The sequence below is a fragment of the Lathyrus oleraceus genome, chromosome 1 (genome assembly GCF_024323335.1).
Source record: "Lathyrus oleraceus cultivar Zhongwan6 chromosome 1, CAAS_Psat_ZW6_1.0, whole genome shotgun sequence".
Classification (NCBI taxonomy): domain Eukaryota; kingdom Viridiplantae; phylum Streptophyta; class Magnoliopsida; order Fabales; family Fabaceae; genus Lathyrus; species Lathyrus oleraceus.
In genome coordinates this window covers 384,235,870-384,263,171 of record NC_066579.1, presented here as the reverse complement: position 1 = coordinate 384,263,171, position 27,302 = coordinate 384,235,870, and the positions used below count along the sequence as shown (strand labels likewise).

At 41.2% G+C, this 27,302-nt stretch overlaps 1 protein-coding gene and 1 long non-coding RNA gene across 3 annotated transcripts; one reads left to right on the top strand and one right to left on the bottom strand.

Annotated features, from left to right (window-relative positions):
- Nucleotides 1-176: 176 nt before the first annotated feature.
- Nucleotides 177-1,173, bottom strand: LOC127138566 (uncharacterized). Its single transcript, XR_007808812.1, has 2 exons — nt 683-1,173; nt 177-584 (listed from the first exon to the last, which is right to left on the bottom strand). It is a non-coding gene; the product is annotated as an uncharacterized LOC127138566 (long non-coding RNA).
- Nucleotides 1,174-1,606: 433 nt separating this feature from the next.
- On the top strand, nt 1,607-27,302 carry LOC127138547 (uncharacterized). 2 transcript variants are annotated; one of them, XR_007808804.1, is made up of 2 exons: nt 1,607-1,818; nt 2,990-9,747. XR_007808804.1 is itself a non-coding variant. In XM_051065021.1 (2 exons), the coding sequence occupies exon 2, from the start codon at nt 24,875-24,877 to the stop codon at nt 26,672-26,674; it is 1,800 nt and encodes a 599-aa protein (XP_050920978.1). In that variant the 5' UTR covers nt 1,700-1,818; nt 23,401-24,874; the 3' UTR covers nt 26,675-27,302. The 2 variants fall into 2 exon arrangements, 1 of the variants encoding a protein (XP_050920978.1); XM_051065021.1 differs by lacking the exon at nt 2,990-9,747 and adding an exon at nt 23,401-27,302 and having other exon boundaries at nt 1,700-1,818.

The window sequence follows — 27,302 nt, the reverse complement described above, 5'->3', positions numbered from 1 at the left end:
TGGACATACAATCGAACCATGCCACATACTATCTTGGATTGCTGCCATGTTATGTCAAGCTTTGCCAAAACTTTGCTGCCAATAACCAAAACCAAATGCAAGTAGCCACACTCATATTTTAAGCATTATGGATTCACAAGAACATGATACAAGTAAGCCAAGGAAAAGCCAAAACATGACAACCAAAATCTTTAAACCATAAACCATTCTATGAACAATTCCTGACCAATTTAATTTACAATTTAATGAACTAACGATGTACATTTCTATACGATTGCAAACCAAATTCCCAATCCAACATTCCTAACAAGATGCTCAAAATGCTTTCTATTTCAAATCTATCTACATTCATAAAATTTATAACCATGACAAAAGATCTACAACAATGAAATACCCTAAGTGCACTCTAAGTTAACTCCAAAATATTCCATTATACATGAGCTCAAAATATAGAGGTTTACACCATGACACCAATGCAAACATATGTTAGAACTGAAGCCAACCAAGCAGATGCTGCAACTCTGCATTTATCAGCAACAAGACAGTATGGCAGATGAGCAAATCAATTCATGCAAACAGGGTCCCTGCAGTATGTAAACCAGACATTAAGACTCCATACCACTATCCTGAATTATCATGAAGCTAGCATAGGAAAGCTGCAAAATAATAGACAACATCCAACCATTAAGATTCTCTTTTTCCAAGACCAAAGAAAATGGAAAAGAAAACTTGTCTACAGGGAGTGGCAACCAAAGGGATACATTCATGGCCATAACAAGAAACACATAAGCCAACATGGAGTACATTGGCATACCGGGTCATCACCGTCGGTAATAGCAACAAACATTGACATTTCCTTGCTTTCAAAAGTCATTCACTTGCAAGCTACCCGTAGCTCGGGTATAATGATCAAGCATTCATCACATACCAAGCAACAAGTCATCATATTAGTGTCACTGCATAAATCCCATAGGCCATTCAAATAAGACATTACATAGCATTCAATAGCAGTAGAGCATTCATTACAATTATACATCATGAACTAGTCCAAACAAAACCAGATCTAATCCATTCATTAGTTCTGTAGTTTTCATGGTTTGTTGTTATTTGAATGCATTCCATCTCAGTTAGCTAATTTCAACTAGTGCACAACATAACAGGCATAGAATGACCAATCCAAGTGCAATCAAACTCACCACAAAAGTCACATGTCAGCAACTAGTAGTTCATTGATATTAATTCACTTTTCTTTTCTCTTAACTGGATTTAGTTAATTCCCATAACGAGTTTGAATTTTAAACCTACTAACTGGCATCCCTAACTCCTTAGTTTAAACACATTATTTGACCAATTCATTAAGTAAACCTAGCAATGCATAACAGATTCAACTAACAACCAACTTCATAACATAATTTAACTGAACTTGCCCTAGCTGCCCTCAAACAAACCTAGCCTGCCCCACTCGATTATAAAGGAATCCCTATAAGAGTTTATCATGTCTAATCATTGAAGGGATTGAAAATCACAAATCTGAGAATTTTCACTCTCACTCTATTCTGCTCATCTCATTTCTCTCCCTCCTTCACTCAAAGCTCAACTCTAAACTCCATTGAAGCTTCAAGAAGAGCGAGTTCAACCTTGAATCCTTCTCAGCTCAATCTCACCATAGAGATTTAGACGAAGAAGAATTGATTTAAAGAAGAAGTGAAAGCAGAAGAAGAGATATACGAGTTCGTACTTGCTAATCAAGTGATTTTTCGTCACCTATTTCGTCTTCTCCGATTCAACTTTTTGTCGGAGTGATCCTCAACTTCAGAGGTAGGTTCCCACTCACTCTTTAACTGCAACCATGTTGTCATCTTGTAGCTTATTTAAGGACGACTCAAAGCCCTAACAGTTAGGGCGCTGAGTCTTGAGCCTCACTATGTAATTCGCGATTGAACCTCTAGGGTTCTTGAGATCTTTAATACGAATTGGGATGTTAGATCAAATTTTTGTTTGGAATTGAGAGAAGATTAGGTTTAAGGAGGTGGAGACGATCTTAATGTGATATCTGGTTTGTGTCTTGGTGGCCACCGCCGCCGAAAGCGGTTTTCGGTGCGGTGGCCCGCGATGGTCATCTGATCGGAGACGGTGGGTAGTGAGCGTGTAACAAAAGGTCATTCAATTTCAATTATTGAAGGTCCGTTTTGGATTTTTTTGTCAAGGGAGAGTTTTTTCGTTTAGGGTAATAACATCTATTAGGCTCAACCAACCTTCAGTGGCGTCATCCTCCAACGGGTCCATGCACCCCTCCGTTCCTCCAACGCCTTGGATTTTTGTTTGCTTCTTGGGCCTAAGGCCCATTTTCTGACCAAAACATGTTCCAGCATCCAGACCACTGGGCCTAGACCCCTTTTACGCTTCCTGAGAGCCCATATCCAGTAGTTGGGCCAGATTCTTGACTTTATTAGGTTGATTAGCAATTAGGGGTTTGCAGTTAGTAATTAGAGATTTGGGCTTCTAATTAGGGTTTTTAAATTAGTGATTAGGACTTTAAATTATATTTAGTAATTAGGTTTTTTGAAACTTGATGGATTAATTAGTTTTTAGAATTTGATTAGAATTTAGGAGATTAGTATAGAATGTTTAATTAGATTAAAATTAGGATTCAAATTTTAATGGATGTTGGAATTTAATTAATTCCTAACATTAGGTTAATTTAGATTTTAAGATTTAATCAATTTTAGATTCTAATTATATTTTCTAGTTAGAATTAATTTTGTGTTCCTAATTGAAATAATCCTTGTGAAATGACCATTTTACCCATCAGGAGTTTATTTTGTTGAAATACTTTTGATGTCTTACTCCTACTCATTGTATGACTATATATGCACACTGACACCCTAGAAATATTTTTCTTTTTACTTACATGCATCTATACAGTCATGCATTCATACATTTTGCTAACTAGAAAACAAAATGCTTACCCTATCCATTCCCTCTACAGCAACTACGACGACTCGTCATCACTATTATACCCGTGCAAACAAATCCAAACTCATGGCTGATTACAAATCCGATAACGCTGTCGTCAAGGAGACTCTCACCCAAGTCCAGGGCATAATGGATCTTTTTTAGGGAAACATGGAGACCATTCTGAAAATTCTCCAATCTCAGAGGGTTTCTACCTCTATTAACCCTACTGTTGCAAATGTCACCAATGTTGTTGGGGTGGCCAATGCTACTGCTGATGTCATTGTCATTGTCAAAACTCCTATGGAGACCGTGGTATCGACCGTTATGAATCAACACATGTGTTCCTTCTGCTGCAAATAGGCTTGTTGATGCTTATCCCTGTGAAATGCCCTCAAACTTTGATGCTCAATTTGCAAATGGGGGTGCCTTTATCCCTCATCAAGCTCTCGTCGCCCCTAATGTTGTCGGGAATGTTGTTATCCCATGGGGTGTGCCCATGATCCAGACTTCTCCCACAGTTGATGATGTCAACCCCAAGGATGCCCAAGATCAGGTTCTTGCTGAAACTCCTAACAAAGAAGATGAGCACCGAGGCCCACGCCTCCACTTTCAGATTCCTTCCCAGGCTGCTCAACCTGCGAATCCGAATCAATTTCAAGTTGCTCCATTTGCTTACATTGGGGACACTTTTGTTCCAACATTGTCGTATGCACTTACAAACCCTGCACTCCAGTATGTGCAGGTTGGGGCCCCTCAGGTCCCTAATGCTCAAGCTGGAGGGAAGTTCCCTCACATGATGCATGTTGCTTCCCAAATAGTGCCTCCTGGTTTCTCTTATCCGCCGTAATTGTTGTTTGCTCCCTAAAATGTGTATGTTCAGGCATTTGTTTAGGACACCTCCCGGCCAGCCAGTCAGGTCGTCATTCCTACTGCTAGTTCGGCCCGGGCAGCGGATTACAAGTTATTGGATGATAAAATAAGGGTCATCAAAGGTTTCTCTGCCTTCGACATAAATGCAAGAGATCTTTGTTTGGTTCCTAACGTGGTACTTCCTCAGAAGTTCAAAGTACCAAATTTACTGAAGTATAAGGGGCTAAGTTGTCCTCGAAGTCACATTACGATGTACTGCAGGAAAATGGCATCGTATATTAACAATGATCATCTGTTAATCCATTATTTCCAATATATTCTGTTAGGCACAAAAGTCCAGTGAGACTTTTAAAGAGTATGCTCAATGTTGGCGTGAAATGGCTTCCAGGGTCAGACCGACTTTATCAGATAATGAACTCGTTGACATCTTCATGGGTACTCTTCATGGGTTGTACTTTGAGAAAATGATCGGCAATTCTTCCACTAACTTCGCAAACATGGTGACTATTGGTGAACGTGTCGAGAATGGGGTCAAATCGGGAAAGATTGCAGGTACCGTCGCCCAATAGACTATGAATAAGAAGCCGCGTGAGGGCTTTACGAAAAAGCAATAAGGGGAGACAAATGTTGTAACGACAAGTGTCCATCCCCTATATCAATTTCCTATGGATCTCATGCCATATTATCTGTATCTTTATGTTGTCGTTGCTCAGTATCAACAACCTTCGTGTAAGTATTAACCCCATAATCGCAATCAGCAACCAACACCGGCTCAGAATGCCCAGAATCAACAGAACACTCGTGAGTATAGGGGTCAAGGCCAAGGCCAAAACAATAGGAATGGCTATGGAAAGCGTCTTTATATTAATAAGATATTGGTACCATATGCTAAACTGGTACCCTATCTGATTCACATAGGGGCCCTCATACCAAAATAAATTCCACCTTGCCTTTCTTCCTATCATGCCAAATACAACCCTAATGCCTCATGTGCCTTTCACACAGGGCATATATGGCATTCCACTGAAGATTGTTGGCCGCTCAAGAATAAAATCCAAGAGTTGATTAACCAGAAGGTTTTGTCTTTCTCAGAAGAAAAGCATAATGTGAAAACAAACCCTCTGCCTAATCATGGTGGCCCAGCAGTCAGTGTTGTCATTGAAGAAGAGATCACTGAATCTGTTAAGAGGGCTGACAATGTGAAGACTTCAATGTTGGTAGTGTTGAAAAAGCTTCAACAGTTTGGGTTTCTAGTTGGCATCCATGAAGATTGCATTGTGTGTGAATTTGATCAAGATATTTGTAATGACCTGAAGGATTGTATATAAGAGTTGATGAATCAAGAGTTGATACAGTTTTCCATATCTAAGGCAGTTGAAGAGATTGTAGTGATTGAGCCTATAATTATTGTGTATAAGAAGAAGAAGGTTGAAGCTCCTCCTAGGAAGGTTCAGTCGATTCATATTCGTGTTCCTAGTCTGTTCCCATATCAGAACACCAAGCCGGTACCTTGGAAGTATGAAACAACTGCGTATGTGGGTGAAAAAGAGATTCAACCCTGACACTGAAATTGTTAATATATCTAGAGTGGGAGGCATGACTCGTAGTGGTTTTGTATTCGCTCCAAAATACACTCCTAGGGTGTCTCTGTAGGAGAATTGCCATCCAAGGCGCAGCGGAATTTAAAAATTTCTCCATTTAGTTATCCTTACGAATGGGCATGATCAGTGATAGAATCGTTACCTCTTGTGGCGATTCAGACCTTTGGTGCAGATCTCTGATAATGATCAAAACCTTTGATACAGATCCACGGGGCGATCACGAACGTTGAACGATGACAACGTTTCTACTCAGTCCACATGAACGAATTCCTTCAATCGCAGTGCTAGCTGTTATGAATGAAGGCTTTGAGTGAGAGAGAGATACGAAATTCCAACTCTTCAGTTGTGTTTTCTGTCTCAGTGAGTTACAATGCTTCTACCCAAGGGGTTCTATTTATAGAACCACTTGTGTGGGCTTCAAGTCAAAAAGCCCACTTAAGTGCATTTTGGCCCATATCTCATAATATGCCAAAATCACTTAAGTATTTGGTACATTACCATATTTCGTATTCTACTTAAGTACACCGTACCTTACGATGTTCCTTAATTATTCTATCTCTCATCAATCTGTCCTTTGTGTGTGACCCTATAGGTTTTCGCGGCGTTGGCAATTATATTAAATCACGCATTTAACATAATAAACAGTGAGCGGTATCTAGCAACACATCACTGCTACCCAAGTCACGAAAATGGCATGTGATCTGACAAAACCTCATATGATAATAATTATGTGTATAATTACCCATTTGCCCTTATGTCTATTGTCATACGGTGAACTGACTTGGGGTATTTTGCTTTTTATCGCAATGTCGCGGATAGCAAGAGTCGCCACCGACTTTTCTTTTATCCAATAAGGAAAGGTGGAAAAGAACAGGAAAGACCTCAATAGATTTTGGGTTCGGGAGGTACATTATATAAAGGGAAGGTATTAGCACCCTTTGTATCCATGGTTATCCATGGGCTCTTAATTGCTGGATCACTTATATTTTTGTCTGAAAAGTGTTGGTGAATTGTTTAAAAATGTTTCGAAAGAGAGTTTAACTTTGTAATGATTCTCGTATGAATGTATACAAAGTATTTATCTCGTTTGATTTGAAAAACAGTTTAGAAAAATATAACTTGATAATGATTCTAGTATGAATGTATACCAAGTGGTGATTTTCTAGGACTTGCAAAGTGTGAGGGGTGGAAAATGTTTTAGGTTATGATCCAGTAATTGAGAGTTATACCTTCCTAAGGTCGTTATGGGCATTTCCTATCCTTATGAGGGTAAAACTGTCCTTACTATTGAGAAGTAAGTAGTTTTATCCTTTGGATGTAAAAGGGTCATTGTAGGGTCATCGATAGGTCATTGAAGGCAACAGTTGTAAGGATACCTTAGCATTCGAAGGGACGATCATCATTTAACCGTAGGCTACACCGAAGGGTCATCGAGGGACAAAATCATATATTCGAAGGCAACATCCGAGGGACTATGATTTATTTTAAAGGGACATGATGATTTAATCGAAGGGTCTTTGCTAAGGGTATCCCCACATTCGCGGGACATGACCGTAATACCGTAATATCGTAAGGCAATAAAGAGAGGTCCAAGATCACATATTTAGAGGCCGTATTTTACAATCGATTAGGTAATTAGGATGAATCTCCACATTAAAATTAATACATTAAAATTAATACATTAAAATTAATTAGGTAATTTAGGGTGAAACTCCACAAGGGTATCCCACAAATAAAGTGGAAGACCTAGACAGCAATCTTTTCCTGGGAAAGGTGAACCTTTACAAAATTCAGCAAACGGGTTAGAGTACCAAGTCAGGATGCAATCAAGGATTGCACTGCAAAAGAAACCAGAACAGCAGTAGGGTCAGATAAACAATGCATGGCTATGATAAAAACATGACAGGTTAGCAAAGGACAGAACAGAAAAATCAGCGACCGTCCCGGTCGCCGCTGCCTCGCCTAGCGAGGGCTTAGCGAATACTCGCTGCATGCTCGCTTAGCGATGTGCTAGCGAGCAGCTGCGGATTCTGGTCTTGATAACAGCATAATGTCAGCAAGCTTCACACCTTATAGCATCCATTACAGAGATTATGTGGTTAGACATTCAGGTGTTCATGCATACTTAAATTCATATGTAAAACTTAAGATAGTTTCATAAATTCAATCATGATACCATATGCAAATTAAGAACATAAGGTAGTAATAGCAACGCCAACCTGTTTGTAATCGAATTGTAACCTTGAGTTGGCCGATCGGATCGAATTGAGCGGAAGTGACCTTGCTGCCGCCGGCTTTTCCTTCAGGGTTTCCTTTAGGGTTTTCCGTCTGTGAGCGCTAGGGTTTGCTTGCTAGGGTTCTCCTTTCGTCCTTTTTCCATTACTGAAGTGCTGGTATTTATAATGCTCTTCTTTGTGACCTAATGGGCTCAGAGTGAAGCCCAGAATTTTCTGTTATCTGTCAGCTTCGCTAGGCGAGCGTGTAGCGAACGTGTAGCGAACGTTCGCTAGGCGAGCGTGTAGCGAACGTGTAGCGAACAGGCCAGTTTGGGCCATTTTTTGGATTGGGCCATTCGTGAGTTGGGCCTTCGTTCCTTTAAGATCAGTGTCATAAAAATGAGTCGGAGTGCCCTGAAAAATGTCTTAAAATATTAATGGGCAAATTTTGGGGTATGACAGCTGCCCCTGTTCAATATTCTTGAACCGAGAGAGTCAGAATGGTATGTACGCCATTCGTGGTCTGGAGGTGGAAGATTATTGAACACTTAGAACGCCCCAAAAATTTGCACTTGTCAATTAGTTAGTCTTGATGGAGATGGGCTTAAAGATGCCATCTCGGAAGTTTGATGATGAGAGCTTCAGAGTGCGTCGTACGTTAGAAGATATCTGAAGTCATGGGTGTCACTGGGTCATACGCCAGACCGTATAGTGAGTCATTCATTAGGCCGTCGACTTCACTGGGGAGTTAGAATGGGTCATACGCCGCTGGGGATAAAGGATCAGAATGGATCGTACGCTAGATCGTATCTGAGTTGCGAAACGAGCCGTCCGTTAGGCTGTATCGTTACTGGGGGTGAAGGATCAGAATGGATCGTATGCTAGATCGTATCTGAGTTGTAGACTGAGTCGTCCGTTAGGCTGTACCTGATGATGAAGGGGGTAGTCATACGCCAGACTACACTTCAGAATGTACCGTACGCTAGGTAGCATTTGAGGGGATGAACCTCCAAGCGGGTCGTAAGCTAGACCGTCTCTGAGTAGCAGAACGAGCCGTCCGTTAGGCTGCATCTGATAATAAAGGGGTAGTCATATGCCAGACTACACTTCAGAAGGTACCGTACGCTAGGTAGCACCCGAGGCCTTGAAGGTCCAAATGGGTCGTATGTTGGACCGTATTGGAGTTGTTGAAGGTCGGAATGGATTGTACGTTAGATCGCATCTGAGTTGAAGGAGTCATATGTTGAGATGAATCAGGATGGACCGTATGCTAGGCAGTACCTGAGAAATAAAGGTCCAACTGGGTCGTACATTAGACCGTGTTGGAGTAGTTGAAGATCAGAATGGATCGTCCGTTAGATCGTATCTGAGTGGAAGGAGTTATATGTTGGGCTGAATCAGAATGAACCGTACGTTAGACTGTATCTGATCGTATTTGTAGATGCTGTATTTGCAATGAATATCTGGGGTGGGCTTAAAGATGCCACCATTAGGAGGATATCAGAGTGCTTATCAGAATGAATGTATTTGAATCTTGAATGTAATCGATAAAGATGTCCGTCTGAATGGATCTTCATTTTGACTGTATCAGGAGGATAATTAACCTGAAAAATAAAGTTAGCTTCATGCCATGTCATGATGCATGAGATGTTTTATGCTTCTGAAACTAAATGCGTATGTTGTGAAATGATGTAATGAATGAATTATGCATCAGAAAAGTTCTTCCAGGGGACTCTACTGGGGAAAATAAATCTCAATCTTCTGGTTGGGAGATACTGGTATCGATGACCCTTTCTTAGCCGGAGATGCTTGATTTCTGTCTGATGGTAGAAATGTTCAACAGAAGCCCGGCTGGGGGTGGAAGAGATGACCCATTTGTCTAGTAATGCCACTCTCTTCTGGGAATGACTGGCTTTGCTGGGGAATAGGATTAGCAACGGATTCATTGGAAAGCATGATTAGACCTTCTCCTCGATCCTGAAGCCTAGTAGTAATCGCTATTTCTATTTTATGCACGCATTTTTGGTAAACATCGATCATATCCAAATGCATATATTAATTCGAATTAAATCAATGGACGTTTATGCAAACAAAACAGAGAAAGTAAAACAAGAGCATTTTTTTTTGAAACTAAAATTATATTGATTTCGAAAGAGGGCCTATAAACAGGCAATTTGTGTACAAGGAGACAAAAATCCTAGTAAGAGGAAATTGTCAAGAAAACAAAGAGAAAGCTATGCCGAAAACGTCCTATTGACCTTAATTCCACTACTGCCATTATGTCTTCAAGCCTCTCATCTCCTGCTGTCGGATAGAAGTGATTAGCTTGTTCAGTCCTTTGAACTTGGATGAAGCTGTCTGAGAACGGGACATAGTCATACGCTTTGATCCCTAATTTTTGCCTGGACCGCCTTTTCAGGTTTTCAATCCACCAGGATACCCCTTTTTGCCCAAGCCGCCTTTTCAGGTTTTCGACTTGCCGGGTGTACATTTTTTTATGTTTATCCCTAAATTTTGCCCGAACCCTTTTGGTTCGCCGGGATGCCCTTACTTTTGCCTAGATACGTCGACCTAGCGGGTCTCTTTTATGCGTAGTATTTTTTGACTATGTCTGCGTTCACGGGATGCGGGAAGTCTTCGCCGTCCATTGTAGCTAGTATCATGGCTCCACCAGAGAATATCTTCTTAACTACAAACGGCCCTTCGTACGTGGGAATCCATTTGCCTCTGGGATCACCTTGTGGTAGAGTGATGCGCTTTACCACCAAGTCGCCAATTTGATACACCTGTCTCTTGACTCTTTTGTTAAATGCCTGGGTCATGCGTTTCTGATATATCTGTCCATGACAAACAGCCGCAAGTCTCTTCTCATCAATCAAGTTTATCTGATCGAGTCGAGTCTGAATCCATTCATCTTCATTTAAGCCCGCCTCTTTCATGATTCTTAGAGAGGGAATCTGAACTTCCACTGGTAAAACGGCTTCCATTCCGTAGACTAAAGAGAAAGGAGTTGCTCCTGTCGAAGTGCGTACTGAAGTGCGATAACCGTGAAGAGCAAACGGTAACATCTCATGCCAGTCTTTGTACGTCACCGTCATCTTTTGTATGATCTTCTTGATATTCTTATTAGCAGCTTCTACAGCGCCATTCATCTTTGGTCGGTACGGAAAAGAGTTATGGTGTTTTACGTTGAACTGCGTGCAGAGTTCAGTAATCATCTTGTTGTTCAAATTAGTACCATTGTCGGTGATAATCCTTTCAGGGATACCATACCGACAGATAAGACTATTCTTGATGAATCGTGCCACCACATTCTTGGTGACAGAAGCAAATGAGGCGGCCTCTACCCACTTTGTAAAGTAATCAATAGCGACAAGGATGAAGCGATGTCCATTAGAAGTAGTAGGTTTAATCTCCCCAATCATATCAATGCCCCACATTGCAAAGGGCCAAGGTGCGGTCAACACGTTCAATGGAGCAGGAGGTGCATGTACTTTATCCGCATGTATCTGGCACTTGTGACAGGTTCTGGAGTGATGGTGGCAATCAGCTTCCATGGTAGACCAATAATACCCTGATCTCAGAATCTTCGTGGCCATCGTATGTCCACTAGAATGAGTCCCAAAAATACCGTCGTGCATATCTCCCATAATCTTTTCTGCTTCCTTTTTATCCACACAGCGAAGCAAAGTCGAATCGTGGTTACGTTTGTATAATACTCCATTACTCAGAAAGAACTTAGCGGAGAACTTCCTCAGGAATTTTTTGTCATTGATGGATGCCCCTTCAGGGTATTCCTGAGCTTCTAAATATCTTTTTACTTCGTGGAACCAAGGTTTTTCCCGTACTCCCTCAGTGTTAAGTTCATAACAGTATGCCGGTTCATCTAGTCGCTCAATGGTGATCCTGGGAGCTTCATTGTCCCATCTGACTCTGAACATAGATGACATGGTAGCTAATGCGTCTGCCAACTGATTCTCTTCTCGTGGGATATGTTCGAATGTAATCTCTTCAAAGTATGGGATTAATGTCATCACCCGTTCTCGGTAAGGGATGAGATTCGGATGCTTAGTGTCCCATTCTCCTTTGATCTGACTGATTCCTAATGCTGAGTCTCCGTACACACTCAAAAACTTGACCCGCCGGTCTATAGCAGCCTTGAGTCCCAAAATACATGCTTCATACTCAGCCATATTATTGGTACAATGAAAACATAGTCTAGCAGTGAAAGGCGTATGGTAACCCTCGGGAGAAATGATTACCACACCAACACCATTGCCCAATGCATTAGAAGACCCATCGAAAACCATAGTCCATCGGGATCCTAGTTCGGGTCCTTCATCCGGTCCAGGTTCTTCATAATCAGTAACAAGCATGACATCCTCATCTGGGAACTCAAAATTCATAGATTGGTAATCATCCACTGCTTGATGAGCCAAATGGTCGGCTAGTACGCTTCCTTTGATTGCTTTCTGGGTAGTATACTGGATGTCGTACTCTATTAGAATCATCTGCCATCTTGCTATTCTTCCGGAGAGAGCGGGTTTCTCAAATATGTATTTGATAGGATCCATCTTAGAAATCAATAAAGTGGTATGATTCAACATGTATTGTCTTAGTCGACGAGCAGCCCAGGCCAAAGCACAACAAGTTTTCTCGAGCAGTGAGTATCTTGTTTCACAGTCGGTAAACTTTTTGCTAAGGTAGTATATGGCATGCTCTTTTCGGCCAGACTCGCCATGTTGTCCCAACACACACCCCATTGAATTTTCTAACACGGTCAAGTACATGATTAAAAGTCTTCCTTCAACTGGTGGCATCAGAATGGGAGGTTTTTGAAGATACTCCTTGATTTTGTCGAAAGCTTCTTGACATTCATCATTCCATCTCATCTCTTGATTTTTCCTCAGTAGTTTGAAGAGGGGTTTGCAGGTAGCAGTCAAGTGGGAGATAAATCGGGCAATATAATTCAAACGTCCCAAGAAACCTCTGACCTCTTTATCTGTACGGGGAACTGGCATTTCTTGAATAGCCCTCACCTTAGCCGGGTCTAGCTCAATCCCTTTACCACTGACAATAAAGCCCAAGAGTTTGCCGGATCTTACTCCAAAGATGCATTTGTTCGGGTTTAACCTCAACTTGTATTTCTTCGACCTCTCGAACAGTTTGTATAAATGATCGAGATGCTCTCCCTCAGTATGAGATCTGGCTATCATGTCATCCACATACACTTCTATTTCATGATGGATCATATCATGGAACAAAACCACCATAGCACGCTGGTACGTTGCCCCTGCATTCTTTAAACCAAATGGCATTACTTTATAACAGAACGTGCCCCATTGTGTCACAAACGTAGTTTTCTCCATGTCCTCAGGCGCCATCTTAATCTGGTTGTAACCTGAGAATCCATCCATGAATGAGAACACCTTGTGTTGAGCGGTGTTATCTACCAGAACATCAATGTGCGGAAGTGGAAAGTCGTCTTTGGGACTCGCTTTATTCAAATCTCTGTAGTCTACACACATTCGCACCTTGCCATCCTTCTTCGGCACTGGTACCACATTAGCAACCCATTGAGGATAAGAAGTAACAGCCAGAAAACCTGCATCAAATTGTTTCATAACCTCGGCTTTGATTTTCTCAGACATTTCAGGACGCATGCGACGAACCTTTTGCTTAACAGGACGACAATCTTCCCTCGTTGGCAACCGATGTACTACTATATCAGTATCCAGTCCTGGCATGTCATCATAAGACCAAGCAAAAATCTCTACACAGTCATGTAACATCTGAATCAACCTTCTTTTGACACTGTTTCCCAAGCCTGCTCCTATTTTGACTTCTTTCTTGTCTACTTCGGTACCCAGATTTACAATCTCAACTGACTCCTCGTGCGGCTGTATAGTCCTCTCTTCCTGCAGTAACAGTCTGGCAAGTTCTCCAGGTACTTCACAATCTTCCACACTTCCATCCTCGGCTTGGTAGATCGGATTTTCAAAGTCATAATGAACAGTAGTAGAACTATTGTCAACAGGATCCAGAGTGGGTATGGATCTGCAATTTGTTACGTGAGTGTGTGTAAGAAAACATAGCTTGTTTGGAAGATGACAGAAAAGACAAAGAGCGCAATATTTGAATGCAAAAAGTCCATTGATTTATTGAATATGAATATGCTTATGAAAATGACAAAACCCTTAACAAATTAGCTATTGTGCCCCGGGCATAGACACAACGCTTGGAGAAGTTCAATTGTAAAAAAAACAAAAATTTGCAACACTAAAATAGACAATAACAATTACTCCTGACTAAAGGAAATCGGGATAGTGTCTTCAGCCTTCCAATTATTGAGTCTGTCACCAATTGTTGGGAAAATCCAGCTATCCAGGTCGCAATCGCTGTCAGCATCTTCTACAGCATTAATTTGACTCTTGTCAGAGCTGAACCCCAGGCCAAATTTGTCAGACTTGTACGGTACGTCGATCAATTGACCCCAGCCAGTACGACCACCATCTTCAACCACGGCTTGAGCGTCCTTCAGAGAAATCATAGCAGGAGGAGCACGAATAACCTTGGGTACACAGGAAGTTGGCTTAAGGACAGGATTGGTCGGAGGAACTACTTCAAATGACTGACAAGGAGTCTCAATGAATTCACCATCCATCTCGACGTATCTGAAGGTATGCACACTACTGACAATGTACTCTTCTTCTCCACACACGGTGACAATTTTGCCCTTTGTGGGATACCTCAACTTTTGATGGAGAGACGAGGCTACAGCGCCTGCCCCATGAATCCAAGGGCGTCCCAGTAAGCAGGAATAGGCAGGACGAATGTTCATTACATGGAAGGTAGTGTTGAAGACTTGAGGTCCTATCTTGATAGGCAGGACTACTTCGCCATGGACAACACTCTTCGCACCATCGTAAGCACGTACCACAATGTCACTAGGTTTCAGTTCAATGCTTTTACAATCCAGCTTATCCAGCACGGTTGTCGGCAGCACATTCAAGGAAGAGCCATTATCGATCAACACATGAGACAAAGTGATTCCCCTACACTCAATGGAGATATGCAGGGCTTTATTGTGATTCTTTCCTGCTGGTGTCAGATCAGCGTCGGAAAAGCCCAGGCCATTGTCAACAGCCAAGTGAGCAACATAATGTTCGAATTGATCGACAGATGTCTCCTGAGGTACATGAGCGGTCTTCAAGAATTTTATCAATGCATTGGCATGAGGTTCTGAAGATAACAGCAAGGATAACATCGAGATCTTAGACGGGGTATGCCCCAACTGTTCTACAACATCAAAATCACTCTTGCGAATGATTTTCAGCACTTCTTCCATTTCTTGTTTGGCAACATCTTCGGGAGTAACTTCGACCGGTGTCTCTGACTGAGAAGGATTGACTGGTTCCTTTCCTCGAGTTTCAAGGACAGGAGGTGAGATTTCTGGAGAGAAGATCCTTCCGCTTCGAGTAATTTTTCTAGTCCCAACAATGCCACTAGTATTAGCAGCATTATCCACTTGCTTCATGCCATGGACGTAAACATCACCGCCATAATTTCACGGAATAGCTTTGCTTGAGGAATACGGGATCGGGCCAGGTGCAGTGATGATTAGGGGAGTAACCCTGGGCTCAACAGTAATCTTCACAGGCGCCCTGGTAGCGGTAATCTTCACTGGAACTTTGGACCTAGCAATCACAGATATTTCTTCAATAGGGTTTTCCGCCTTAGGAATCCTTTCGAAGAGAACTGTACGATCGTCCATCAGCCGTTGAATACCATTCTTCAATTTCAAATAGTCCTCGGGCCGGAGTATGCAGAGATTGCAATCTTCAGCACAACCTGGAAATAAACCAGCTTGCAATAAATTCCTCTTTATGATCGGGAGAGGAGATGTTAAGTCCGCCACATTAGAAATGTGAGAATCGTCATCCATAGCATTAACAGTCTTGTCATGGTTAGGCATAGGAGCAGTGATGACATTAGGAGTCTCCGGAGGCTCAAACTCAATTTCTCCAGCTTCGATCATATCCTGAATCTTATTCTTCAATGACCAGCAATCGTTTGTATCATGCCCGGGGCTATCGGAGTGATATGCACACCTGGCATTGGGATTATAACGAGAAGAGGTAGTGTTGGGATTTGTAGGAGGATCTCTAAGGGTGATCAAATTTGCCTTTAGCATTCCCTGCAGTGCCTGTGCCAAGGTCATATTGATCCTGGTGAACTGCCTTCTTGGCCTGTCTTGTTTTGGCTGGAAGTTTTGAGATGGTGGTGCTGCAATCGTAACTGCTCTAATGTCGTGGTCACGGTTTTTCTTGTTACGACCCTTTTGACCGTACACAGCATTTGATTCGTTCCTCCCCTGATAGGACCTTTTGGTGCTTGCAGAGGTAGCCGCCTGTATCTTTCCACTTCGGATGCCGCTTTCAACACGTTCACCTGTTAATATAAGTTCAGTGAAACCTGATGAAGAACTTCCCAGTAGATGGCTGTAGAATGGGCCGGTCAGTGTGCCCATGAACATGTCCACCAATTCTCTGTCAGTCATAGGGGGTTTGACTCTGCCAGCCAAATCTCTCCACTTTTGAGCATATTCTTTAAAGCTTTCTTTAGATCCCATAGTCATATTCTGCAACTGTAGCCGGGTAGGTGCTAGTTCAGAGTTATACTGGTACTGTTTATAGAAAGCTGTTGCTAAATCAGTCCAGGTGCGGATGTCAGAGCTCTCGAGCTGATAATACCATTCCAACTGTGTGCCAGACAGGCTCTCTTGGAAGAAATGGATCCATAGCTTCCTGTCAGTGGTAAGCGGCTGAATCTTTCTCACATAAGCTCTCAGATGCATCTGAGGACAAGACGCACCATCGTACTTAGTGAAAGTGGGGATTTTGAATTTGCGAGGAATGGTCACATCGGAGACCAGACCCAAACTTTCGAAATCCAGACCGGGCGCCTTCTGACCCTCCATAGCTAGCATACGTTCTTCCAGCAACTTGTACTTATCATCTCTTGGAGAGTACTGTTCATTTTCATAATCTTCATCGTCATCCTCAGGGTTGGAGAAATCAGCATTCTCTTCCTCTGAATCATTCTCCGCCCCCCTCTTCTGGACCATTCGGGATTCCAAACTTGACTCCTGTGGCCTGTCCTTTACGCCTTCTTCCCGGGTTAATGAAACTCACAGCTTTCTTGTCTTTCTTCTTTTCGAGCAAAAGAGCCTTCAGTTCCTCCTGCCCCTTGGATAAGCTTAGCATCATCTCCTTGAATTGAGCATTCTGAGTCTGGAGATCTTTGACAGTTTGTTCAAGATCCATTTTTCTGTTTGTAATGAAGACCGTGAGAACATTGAACTTGTAGAATACCTGTTATGCAGTGTTATGTTATGCTATGCAATGTATGAAATGTTTTCAAGGACTTTTGGAATTTAACTTTGCGTAAATCACCAACAAGAGAGACATGTTTATTGCTGATTTCTTTGATCAATGTTCATTACAAAAGGAATAATAATAAAAATACAATGAAAGCTCAAGTCTCCCAGGGGCGACTTCTTTTTGGGCGAAGATACGCATTGAGTCTTCGTTCCTCATTAAGCTGACTGGTAAGTTCTAGCACTTTCTTCCTTTCTGCGACGAACTGAGTCTCGAAAGTATCCCTTTCTTCTCTCAACTGGATCCAAGATCTCTTTAGTTCCTCAACATTGGTAGGCATATCTGGATAAGGAATGATCTGAGGAGCACCTCCTTCAGCTTCAGGTTCGATAATCTGAGGTTCGATTGCAAGATATGGCATGACAAGTTCACGAGCTCTGGTGCGTACCCATCTGAGATAAGGTTCCATAGGAATAGAATTTTTCTGTCCTAACGTACCTCTCTTCACCATGCCCCAAGCTCGTACAAATCTTTGACGGAGGCCTTGGGAATCGTTGTCATAGTCGAACATGATGCCTTCGATGATCATTTCATGTGGACCATCTCTTCGAGCACAACCAAACTGTCGCAGAGCTAAAGCAGGATTATAAGTAATACCTCCTCTTATTCCTAGGAGTGGTACATTAGGGAACTCGCCACAACGGTCAATGATGGTAACATTTTCCTTAAACTGAGGACACCAACAGATGTCTGGGTGGGAGAGCGACATTATCCTTTGAGACCATTTCAAATTCTGCTCGTTCTTCAAGACTGATTGAGGAAGGTGCGAAATAAACCACCTAGACAACAAAGGTATGCAGCACATGAGAGTCCCTTGCTTCTTCATGGTACGAGTGTGGAGGGAATGCAAAATGTCTAGGTAGGTACAGGGTTGTGAGTGAGAAATATCTTAATAGCATTCATGTCTATGAATTGGTCTGGATTAGGGAATAACACCAAGCCATAGATTAGCAACGCCAGGATGTCTTCGAAAGCACGGACATTCATAACTTTTAAGAATTCTCGGGCCTTATTTGTCAGGAATTTGGCAAGTAAACCCTTAACTCCACTCCTTGTTACCCAATTAGCTTCAATGTCGGACTTCGTCATGTGTAAAGCTGCGGCAACTTCTTCAGACTTCGGAACCTTTTCTAAACCACTGAAAGGTATTTGATCAAGGATAGGTATCCCAAGCAGTCTGGAGAATTCTTCCAGTGTAGGTACCAACTGATAATCCGGGAATGTGAAGCAATGATGTTTAGGGTCGAAGAACTGGAATAAAACTCTCATCATATCTTCTTTGAAACCAGTGGTAACCAAATTGAGGAGAGAACCGTGTTTCTTGATGAACTGCGCATGATCGGAAAGTTCTGACACTAAGTTCTTGAGTTGAGGAGCGATTGCTACAAAATTGATCCGGATGGTCTTCCTGGGAGCCATAGCCTTACAAAACAGAGCAAAGTTAAATCCCTAAGTCCTTGAAATGGTTAGTACAATGTTATGATGTCATGATGTTATGATGTTATGAGGTTAAATAAATAACAAGCACAAGCAAGTCACACAACCATCATTCCTAGGTTTTAAGGCTTGCATGAGTTCCATAGGTAAGTACCCTCCCCACTGAAGTTTAGTTGGTTCAACCTGTCCTAGAATAGTAACCGGGTTCTAAAAGGATCTCCAATCATTGACCTTCCTTCAAGTCCACTTCAGTGCAACACCAAGTGGTTGACCGAAGCTTCCCTAAAGTCCAATCTCAAAGAGTGTAGTATCGAGTCTCAACCAACCCCAGTCGGAACCGAAGTCAGTTATCTCACTACTTTCTAATGGCCAGGATGAGTCAATTAGGGTTCTAAAGGTCTGGTTAATGCTTTAATGACACCACGCGGAAGCCAAATTTTTCCTCAAGTGAACATGAGGAACATCAGGACATCCAAAGTGTCACATTAACCGTAGCCATCATTTTAACCATTCCAGTATACGCCGGATAGTCGCGATGATCTATTGCTACTTACCTAAGGTACACTAGATCCGGGTGTAGGATCTTTCACTCAAAAATACCCAAGCAATCCCTTAAAAGTAAATCAGACAATTTGGAATAAGTGATCTTGTTTTTAAGGTAACCTCTCTTTTTAAAGTGTCCCCAGCAGAGTCGCCAGTTCTGTCATACGGTGAACTGACTTGGGGTATTTTGCTTTTTATCGCAATGTCGCGGATAGCAAGAGTCGCCACCGACTTTTCTTTTATCCAATAAGGAAAGGTGGAAAAGAACAGGAAAGACCTCAATAGATTTTGGGTTCGGGAGGTACATTATACAAAGGGAAGGTATTAGCACCCTTTGTATCCATGGTTATCCATGGGCTCTTAATTGCTGGATCACTTATATTTTTGTCTGAAAAGTGTTGGTGAATTGTTTAAAAATGTTTCGAAAGAGAGTTTAACTTTGTAATGATTCTCGTATGAATGTATACAAAGTATTTATCTCGTTTGATTTGAAAAACAGTTTAGAAAAATATAACTTGATAATGATTCTAGTATGAATGTATACCAAGTGGTGATTTTCTAGGACTTGCAAAGTGTGAGGGGTGGAAAATGTTTTAGGTTATGATCCAGTAATTGAGAGTTATACCTTCCTAAGGTCGTTATGGGCATTTCCTATCCTTATGAGGGTAAAACTGTCCTTACTATTGAGAAGTAAGTAGTTTTATCCTTTGGATGTAAAAGGGTCATTGTAGGGTCATCGATAGGTCATTGAAGGCAACAGTTGTAAGGATACCTTAGCATTCGAAGGGACGATCATCATTTAACCGTAGGCTACACCGAAGGGTCATCGAGGGACAAAATCATATATTCGAAGGCAACATCCGAGGGACTATGATTTATTTTAAAGGGACATGATGATTTAATCGAAGGGTCTTTGCTAAGGGTATCCCCACATTCGCGGGACATGACCGTAATACCGTAATATCGTAAGGCAATAAAGAGAGGTCCAAGATCACATATTTAGAGGCCGTATTTTACAATCGATTAGGTAATTAGGATGAATCTCCACATTAAAATTAATACATTAAAATTAATACATTAAAATTAATTAGGTAATTTAGGGTGAAACTCCACAAGGGTATCCCACAAATAAAGTGGAAGACCTAGACAGCAATCTTTTCCTGGGAAAGGTGAACCTTTACAAAATTCAGCAAACGGGTTAGAGTACCAAGTCAGGATGCAATCAAGGATTGCACCGCAAAAGAAACCAGAACAGCAGTAGGGTCAGATAAACAATGCATGGCTATGATAAAAACATGACAGGTTAGCAAAGGACAGAACAGAAAAATCAGCGACCGTCCCGGTCGCCGCTGCCTCGCCTAGCGAGGGCTTAGCGAATACTCGCTGCATGCTCGCTTAGCGATGTGCTAGCGAGCGGTTGCGGATTCTGGTCTTGATAACAGCATAATGTCAGCAAGCTTCACACCTTATAGCATCCATTACAGAGATTATGTGGTTAGACATTCAGGTGTTCATGCATACTTAAATTCATATGTAAAACTTAAGATAGTTTCATAAATTCAATCATAATACCATATGCAAATTAAGAACATAAGGTAGTAATAGCAATGCCAACCTGTTTGTAATCGAATTGTAACCTTGAGTTGGCCGATCGGATCGAATTGAGCGGAAGTGACCTTGCTGCCGCCGGCTTTTCCTTCAGGGTTTCCTTTAGGGTTTTCCGTCTGTGAGCGCTAGGGTTTGCTTGCTAGGGTTCTCCTTTCGTCCTTTTTCCATTACTGAAGTGTTGGTATTTATAATGCTCTTTTTTGTGACCTAATGGGCTCAGAGTGAAGCCCAGAATTTTCTGTTATCTGTCAGCTTCGCTAGGCGAGCGTGTAGCGAACGTGTAGCGAACGTTCGCTAGGCGAGCGTGTAGTGAACGTTCGCTAGGCGAGCGTGTAGCGAACGTTCGCTAGGCGAGCGTGTAGCGAACGTGTAGCGAACAGGCCAGTTTGGGCCATTTTCTGGATTGGGCCATTCGTGAGCTGGGCCTTCGTTCCTTTAAGATCAGTGTCATAAAAATAAGTCAGAGTGCCCTGAAAAATGTCTTAAAATATTAATGGGCAAATTTTGGGGTATGACATCTATATTGAACACAAGGTATAGACCGTGTCATCCTTGTCCAGTTCAATATTGGGCCCATAGACATTTATCCTGTTACGCAGGATGGGCAAATTCCATCTAGGACACTCATGTCCCTCACCATGCTTTGTGGAGTACCCATCAACTATCTTTATGGTTATCCAGTTACGGACAACGTTGGATCATCAATAAAGCACTCGACTCTACATCTAGGATCCATAGTGGTTTCAGGTCGAAGAGTGGTATACACCATTATCACCATGAGAATAACTTATGACACTTTGCATAACTTTCTATATAGTATTCTCATAGCGGGTCAATCCGGTATAAATATTACTCCTAATATTCATACCTATGTTTAAGACTTGATAACTCTTTATCCATGATCCATGAGATGTGATCATCAGTCTACAAACATAATAGTCTTAATGCTTTAATGTTATCCCACTTCACACTAAAGCTCGACTACGGATACTTTAAGAATAGTGTCCTTATGTTCAATGTGTTCTCATGATTAAGTCACACTTAATACATTAAACAGACTATCTATTCCAGGGACTTTATTAATCAACCATAATAAAGAAAATACCTTTAAATAATTCGATACAAGTACCAAAAGTATTGGCCTCTAGGGCTTACACCAACAGTCTCCATCACCCACAGTTGTCCCACCTAAGGAGAAGGTCCTTCCTACTCCTCCTCTGCAAGTAAGGGCATCTGTACCCGTCACTCCGACCATGACAACTGTTCTAGTGCCAACAAAGGTTATTGCCGATAAGGTTGAAGAATCTAAAACTTTTAAGGGTAAGGGGTTGATGGTTGAAGATGAACAACTTGAAGGTCACAAGAAAAGTATCACTTTTGAGGAAGGCCAAGAATTCCTTAAATTGATCAAGTAGAGTGACTTCAAGATTGTTGATTTGTTGGGTCAAACCCCTTCCAAAATCTCCATTTTATCTTTACTTCGGAGTTATGAGGCTCACCATAAAGCATTATTGAAAGTCCTGAATACTGCTCATGTGATGCAGGATATCACAGTCGATCAATTTAATGACGTGCTTGCAAATATCATCGCCAGCAGATACTTAGGATTTAATGAAGCAGAATTACCTCCTGATGGAAATGCTTACAATAAAGCATTACATATTTCAATCATGTGTACAGACTCCTTACTATCTTGAGTTCTCGTTGATACTGGTTCCTCACTTAATGTAATGCCAAAAACCATATTAAGTTAATTACAATTTAAGGGGCCCGAGATGAGGACTAGTGCACTGATTGTTCGAGCTTTTCATGGCTTCAGAAGACAGGTCATTGGGGAAGTGTACCTAACTATTTATGTTGGACCTCATCAATTCAGTATCACCTTTCAAGTCATGTACATCAACCTGACCTACAGTTGTTTGTTGGGTAGACCGTGGATTCATGTCGCTGGGGCAGTCACTTCTACACTGCACCAAAGGTTGAAATTCCTGATCGATGACAAATTGGTTATAGTATGTGGAAAAGAAGACTTGTTGGTTAGTGAACTTTCTTTGTTCAGATATGTCGAGACAGATGAAGGGGTTGTTGAAGTTCCACTCCACTATTTAGAGTTTGAAGAGGTCAATTCAGCTACTACTAATCACGATCATCCATTTGCTACCATTTTATCTCAAGTCAAAAGCGCCAAGCAGACTTTGGAGAAAGGTCCATTAGCCGGTTGGGGTAAAGTTGTAAATATGGCAGAGAAGCGTGACAATTTCGGTATTGGCTATCGTCCATCAGCGTGCAAAGCAAGCCCGAAGAAGAAAAAGTTCAACCCGATCATATTTAGCAGCGCAGGCTTCCAAAGCGATCACACCATGACAGTCATTGGAGAATCTAGTGGAAGCAAACTAGAGACTCCCAGTCTTGTACGTAGGTGTCCTCTAGGATTCAAGCTCACCGACTGGACAACTCTCGTGATTCCTATAGTGTATTCATAGAAAACGTAATGCATTTTGTTTTCTTAATCCCTTGTCTTCGCCCAAGACAAGAGGGTAGCTTGTAAAGGCCCCCATGTTTAAAAGTATTATGTGATTAAATAAAGAATGTACTTTTTGCATGAAAATTTTGTGTTCCTTTTCTTTCAGTTATTTTTACTTATTCACAAAAATGAAATGGCAAACGTTTCTTTTTCTTTTTTCACTTTATTAAAAAGCATACTAAAAATAAGCTCATAACATGCAGAGCAAATAAAACCATTGGTAACAACATGGCAAGAATCGACTGTAAGTCTGGATTTCCAATTAACCAAGTTGAAGATGACAGTGAGGAAGATTGTGAATTACCGGCTGAACTAGCACGGATCCTTAAGTACGAAGAAAAAGAGATTCAGACATATAAAGAACCAGTGGATGTCATTAATTTGGGTTCTGAAACTGATAAAAAAGAGGTAAAGATTGGGGCATCTCTTGCCAAACATGTACACTCTGAGTTGGTCAAGTTATTACATGAATATGTTGATGTCTTTGCTTGGTCATATCAAGATATGCCAGGATTAGACACCAACATTGTTGAACATCACTTGCCACTCAATCCTTAATGTCCTCAAGTCAAGCAGAAGCTTAGAAGGACCAGACCTGACATGGCACTCAAGATCAGAGAAGAGGTTAAGAAGTAGTTTGACGTTGGCTTTTTAGCTATTTCTGAGTATCTATAATGGGTTGCTAATATAGTTCCAATTCCGAAGAAGGACGGCAAAGTCAGAATGTGTGTAGATTACCAATACCTCAATAAATCAAGCCCAAAGGATGATTTCCCTTTGTCTCATATTGATGTTTTGGTTGATAATACAATTATATTTTCCGTCTTTTCCTTCATGGATGGTTTCTCAAGGTATAATCAGATAAAGATGTCGCCAGATGATATGGAGAAGACAACTTTCACCACACCTTGGGGAACTTATTGCTACAAAATAATTTCGTTCGACTTGAAGAATGCAGGGGCAACCTATCAACGTGCCATGGTAACCCTCTTTCACGACATGATTCATGAAGAGATTGAGGTTTATGTGGACGACATGATTTCTAAATCCAGAATTGAAGATGATCACTTAGAAAACCTGAGGAAGTTCTTTGCCAGGCTCCGGGAGTTCAGGTTGCATTTGAATCCACCAAAATGCACTTTTGGGGTCCGATTTGGTAAGCTATTGGGTTTCATAGTTAGTCAGAAAGGTATTGAGGTTGATCCCGACAAAGTTCGAGCCATCCAATATATTCCATTTCCCCAAATAGAAAAAGAAGTCTGAGGTTTCCTTGGTCGACTTAATTATATTTCCAGATTCATATCACATTTAACAACTACATGTGAACCGATATTCAAATTATTGAGGAAGAATCAATCGATTGTATAGAATGATGATTGTTAAATGGAATTTGACAAAATAAAAAAGTACTTGCAAGAACCACCGATCCTTATACCGTCGGTTACTGGTAGGCTGCTTATTATGTACCTCACGGTACTCAATGAATCTATGGGCCACATTTTGGGTCAGCATGATGATATAGGCAAGAAAGAACATGCAATATACTACCTCAGCAAGAAATTCACTGAATCTGAGACCAGATACTCACTTTAAGAGAAGACTTGTTATGCTTTGGCTTGGGTTGCTTGACGCTTGAGATAATACTTGGTTTGCCATACCACTTTATTGAGATCCAAAATGGATCCGATAAAGTATATATTTGAAAAACCTGTTGTTACTAGTAGAATTGCTCGGTGGCAAATGTTGTTAACCGAATATGATATCCAGTATGTGACTAAAAAAGTAATAAAGGGTAGCGTTCTGTCTAACTACCTTGCTCATCTACCCGTGGAAGGTTATCAACCATTGAGGTTTGACTTTCCAAATGAAGACATCATGTTTATCAGAGATTTCGCTATTACATGCCCCAAGGAAGGCCCCGAACCAGGATCGCGATGGACACTCGTGTTCAACGGTGCATCCAATGCTCGTGGTCATGGAATATGCGCAGTTATCATTTCTCCAACTGGTTTTCACCTTCCATTTACTGCTAGATTATGCTTTGACTGCACTAATAATATGGCAGAATATAAGGTGTGTATCTACAGTATGGAGGCGGCCATCGACTTAAGGATCAAGATTCTTGAGGTATACAAAGATTCAGCTCTGGTAATAAGTCATGTAAAAGGTGATTGGGAAACTCATGATACCAAATTGATACCCTATAAGGAGCATATCAGAAAACGGATACCCCACTTTGATGAAGTTTCTTTTTATCATATTCCTAGGGAAGAGAATCAGTTAGTAGATGCTCTAGCTACGTTGGCATCTATGTTTAAAATCAAATGGAAGAATGAAGCATTTGTTATCCATACTCACCACTTAGATGAACCAGCACATTGTCTAGCAATCGAGGCAGATCCTAATGATAAGCCTTGGTTTTATGACATAAAGACATTTTTGGAGAAACAACAATATCCCGAGGGTATATCTATTATTGATAAGAAGGCCTTAAGGAGATTCTATTCCAAGTTTTTATTAAAAGGTGATGTGTTATACAAGAGGAATTATGATTTCATGCTGCTCAGATGCGTGGATAGACACAAAGCTAGTACAATCATAAAATCTATACATGAAGGTTGCGAGGGTGTACATGCGAAAGGTCCTGCTATGGCCAAGAAGATCCTTCAGGATGGGTATTACTGGACCACAATGGAGGTTGATTATTATAACTTTGTTAGAAGATGCCACAAATGTCAAATATATGGTGACATGATCTATGTGCCACCGACTCCATTGAACGTTCTGACGTCTCCATGGCCCTTCTCTATGTGGGGTATTGATATGATTGGGATGATAAAGCCTAAAGCTTCCAACGATCATCAATTCATCATAGTTGTTATCGATTACTTCACGAAATGGGTCGAAGTTGCTTCGTATGCCAATGTCACCCGACAGGTGGTTACTCGATTTATCAAGAAAGAGATAATCTTCCGCTCTGGAATTCCTAGAAAGATCATCACTAATAATACTAGTAATCTAAACATCAATATGATGAAGGAGTTGTGCGAAGAATTTAAGATCGAGCACCACAACTCTTCACCATATCGGCCCAAGATGAATGGAGCCGTAGAAGCAGCTAATAAGAACATTAAGAGAATTATCCAGAAAATGGTCAAGACATACAAGGATTGGCATGAGATGTTACCCTTTGCTTTGCACACTCAGAGGACTTCGGTTCGTACATCCACTAGGGCAACTCCGTACTCATTAGTTTATAGGATCGAGGTCGTTCTACCAATTGAAGTTGAGATCCCTTCACTTAGGGTGATCATGGAGTCTGACCTTGATGAAGTTGAATGGGTTCAATCTCGGTATAACCAGCTGAATCTGATTGAAGAAAAGCGTTTGATGGTTGTTTTCCTTGGTCAGTTGTACCAAAGACGCTTCAAACGAGCTTTTGATAAGAAAGTTCTTCCTCGTGAGTATCGCTCATGAGAACTCGTGCTCAAATGGTTTTCTGCTATTCACTCAGATCCTCGGGGTAAATGGATTCCCAACTATGAAGGACCTTTTGTCATTAAGAAGGGTTTCTCAGGTGGAGCGCTAATCCTCACAACAATTGATGGAGGAAGATTTGCCATCGCTAGTGAATGTAGACATGGTCAAAAAATATTATGCCTAAAAAGAAATGATGATAAAAGCCCGCTAGATTAATCTTCACAAGATTAATCTAGGAAAAAATGGATATCCCGATGGACCAAAAGAAATGAATTGTCCATGCAAAAGTTAGGGATCAAATAAAATATAAAGTTCGCTAAGTAGAAAACCCGAAAGGGCGACTTAGGCAAGAAAGAGCATCCCGATGGATGAAAAGAATAGAAAATGTCCAAGAAAACATTAGGGATAAAGGCATTGACTATGATCCTTGAGTATACAAGCTAGATCTCAGATGGTCAAAGATCAATTCAATCATCGTCAATCAAAGCAAAGTCTTGGGATTCAGATCCTACAGTGGATAACGACCAATGTTGTAATCAATGGAAAAATACAAAAATATTTCCCATTGCCATTTATTTTTATTTTATCAATTTTTGCGATGTCCTCTTTAAGGATGTTTGCATCT

What these genes read in the sequence shown, in the direction of transcription:
- LOC127138547 (XM_051065021.1), top strand. Translation starts at nt 24,875, where the DNA reads ATGGATCCGATAAAGTATATATTTGAAAAACCTGTTGTTACTAGTAGA.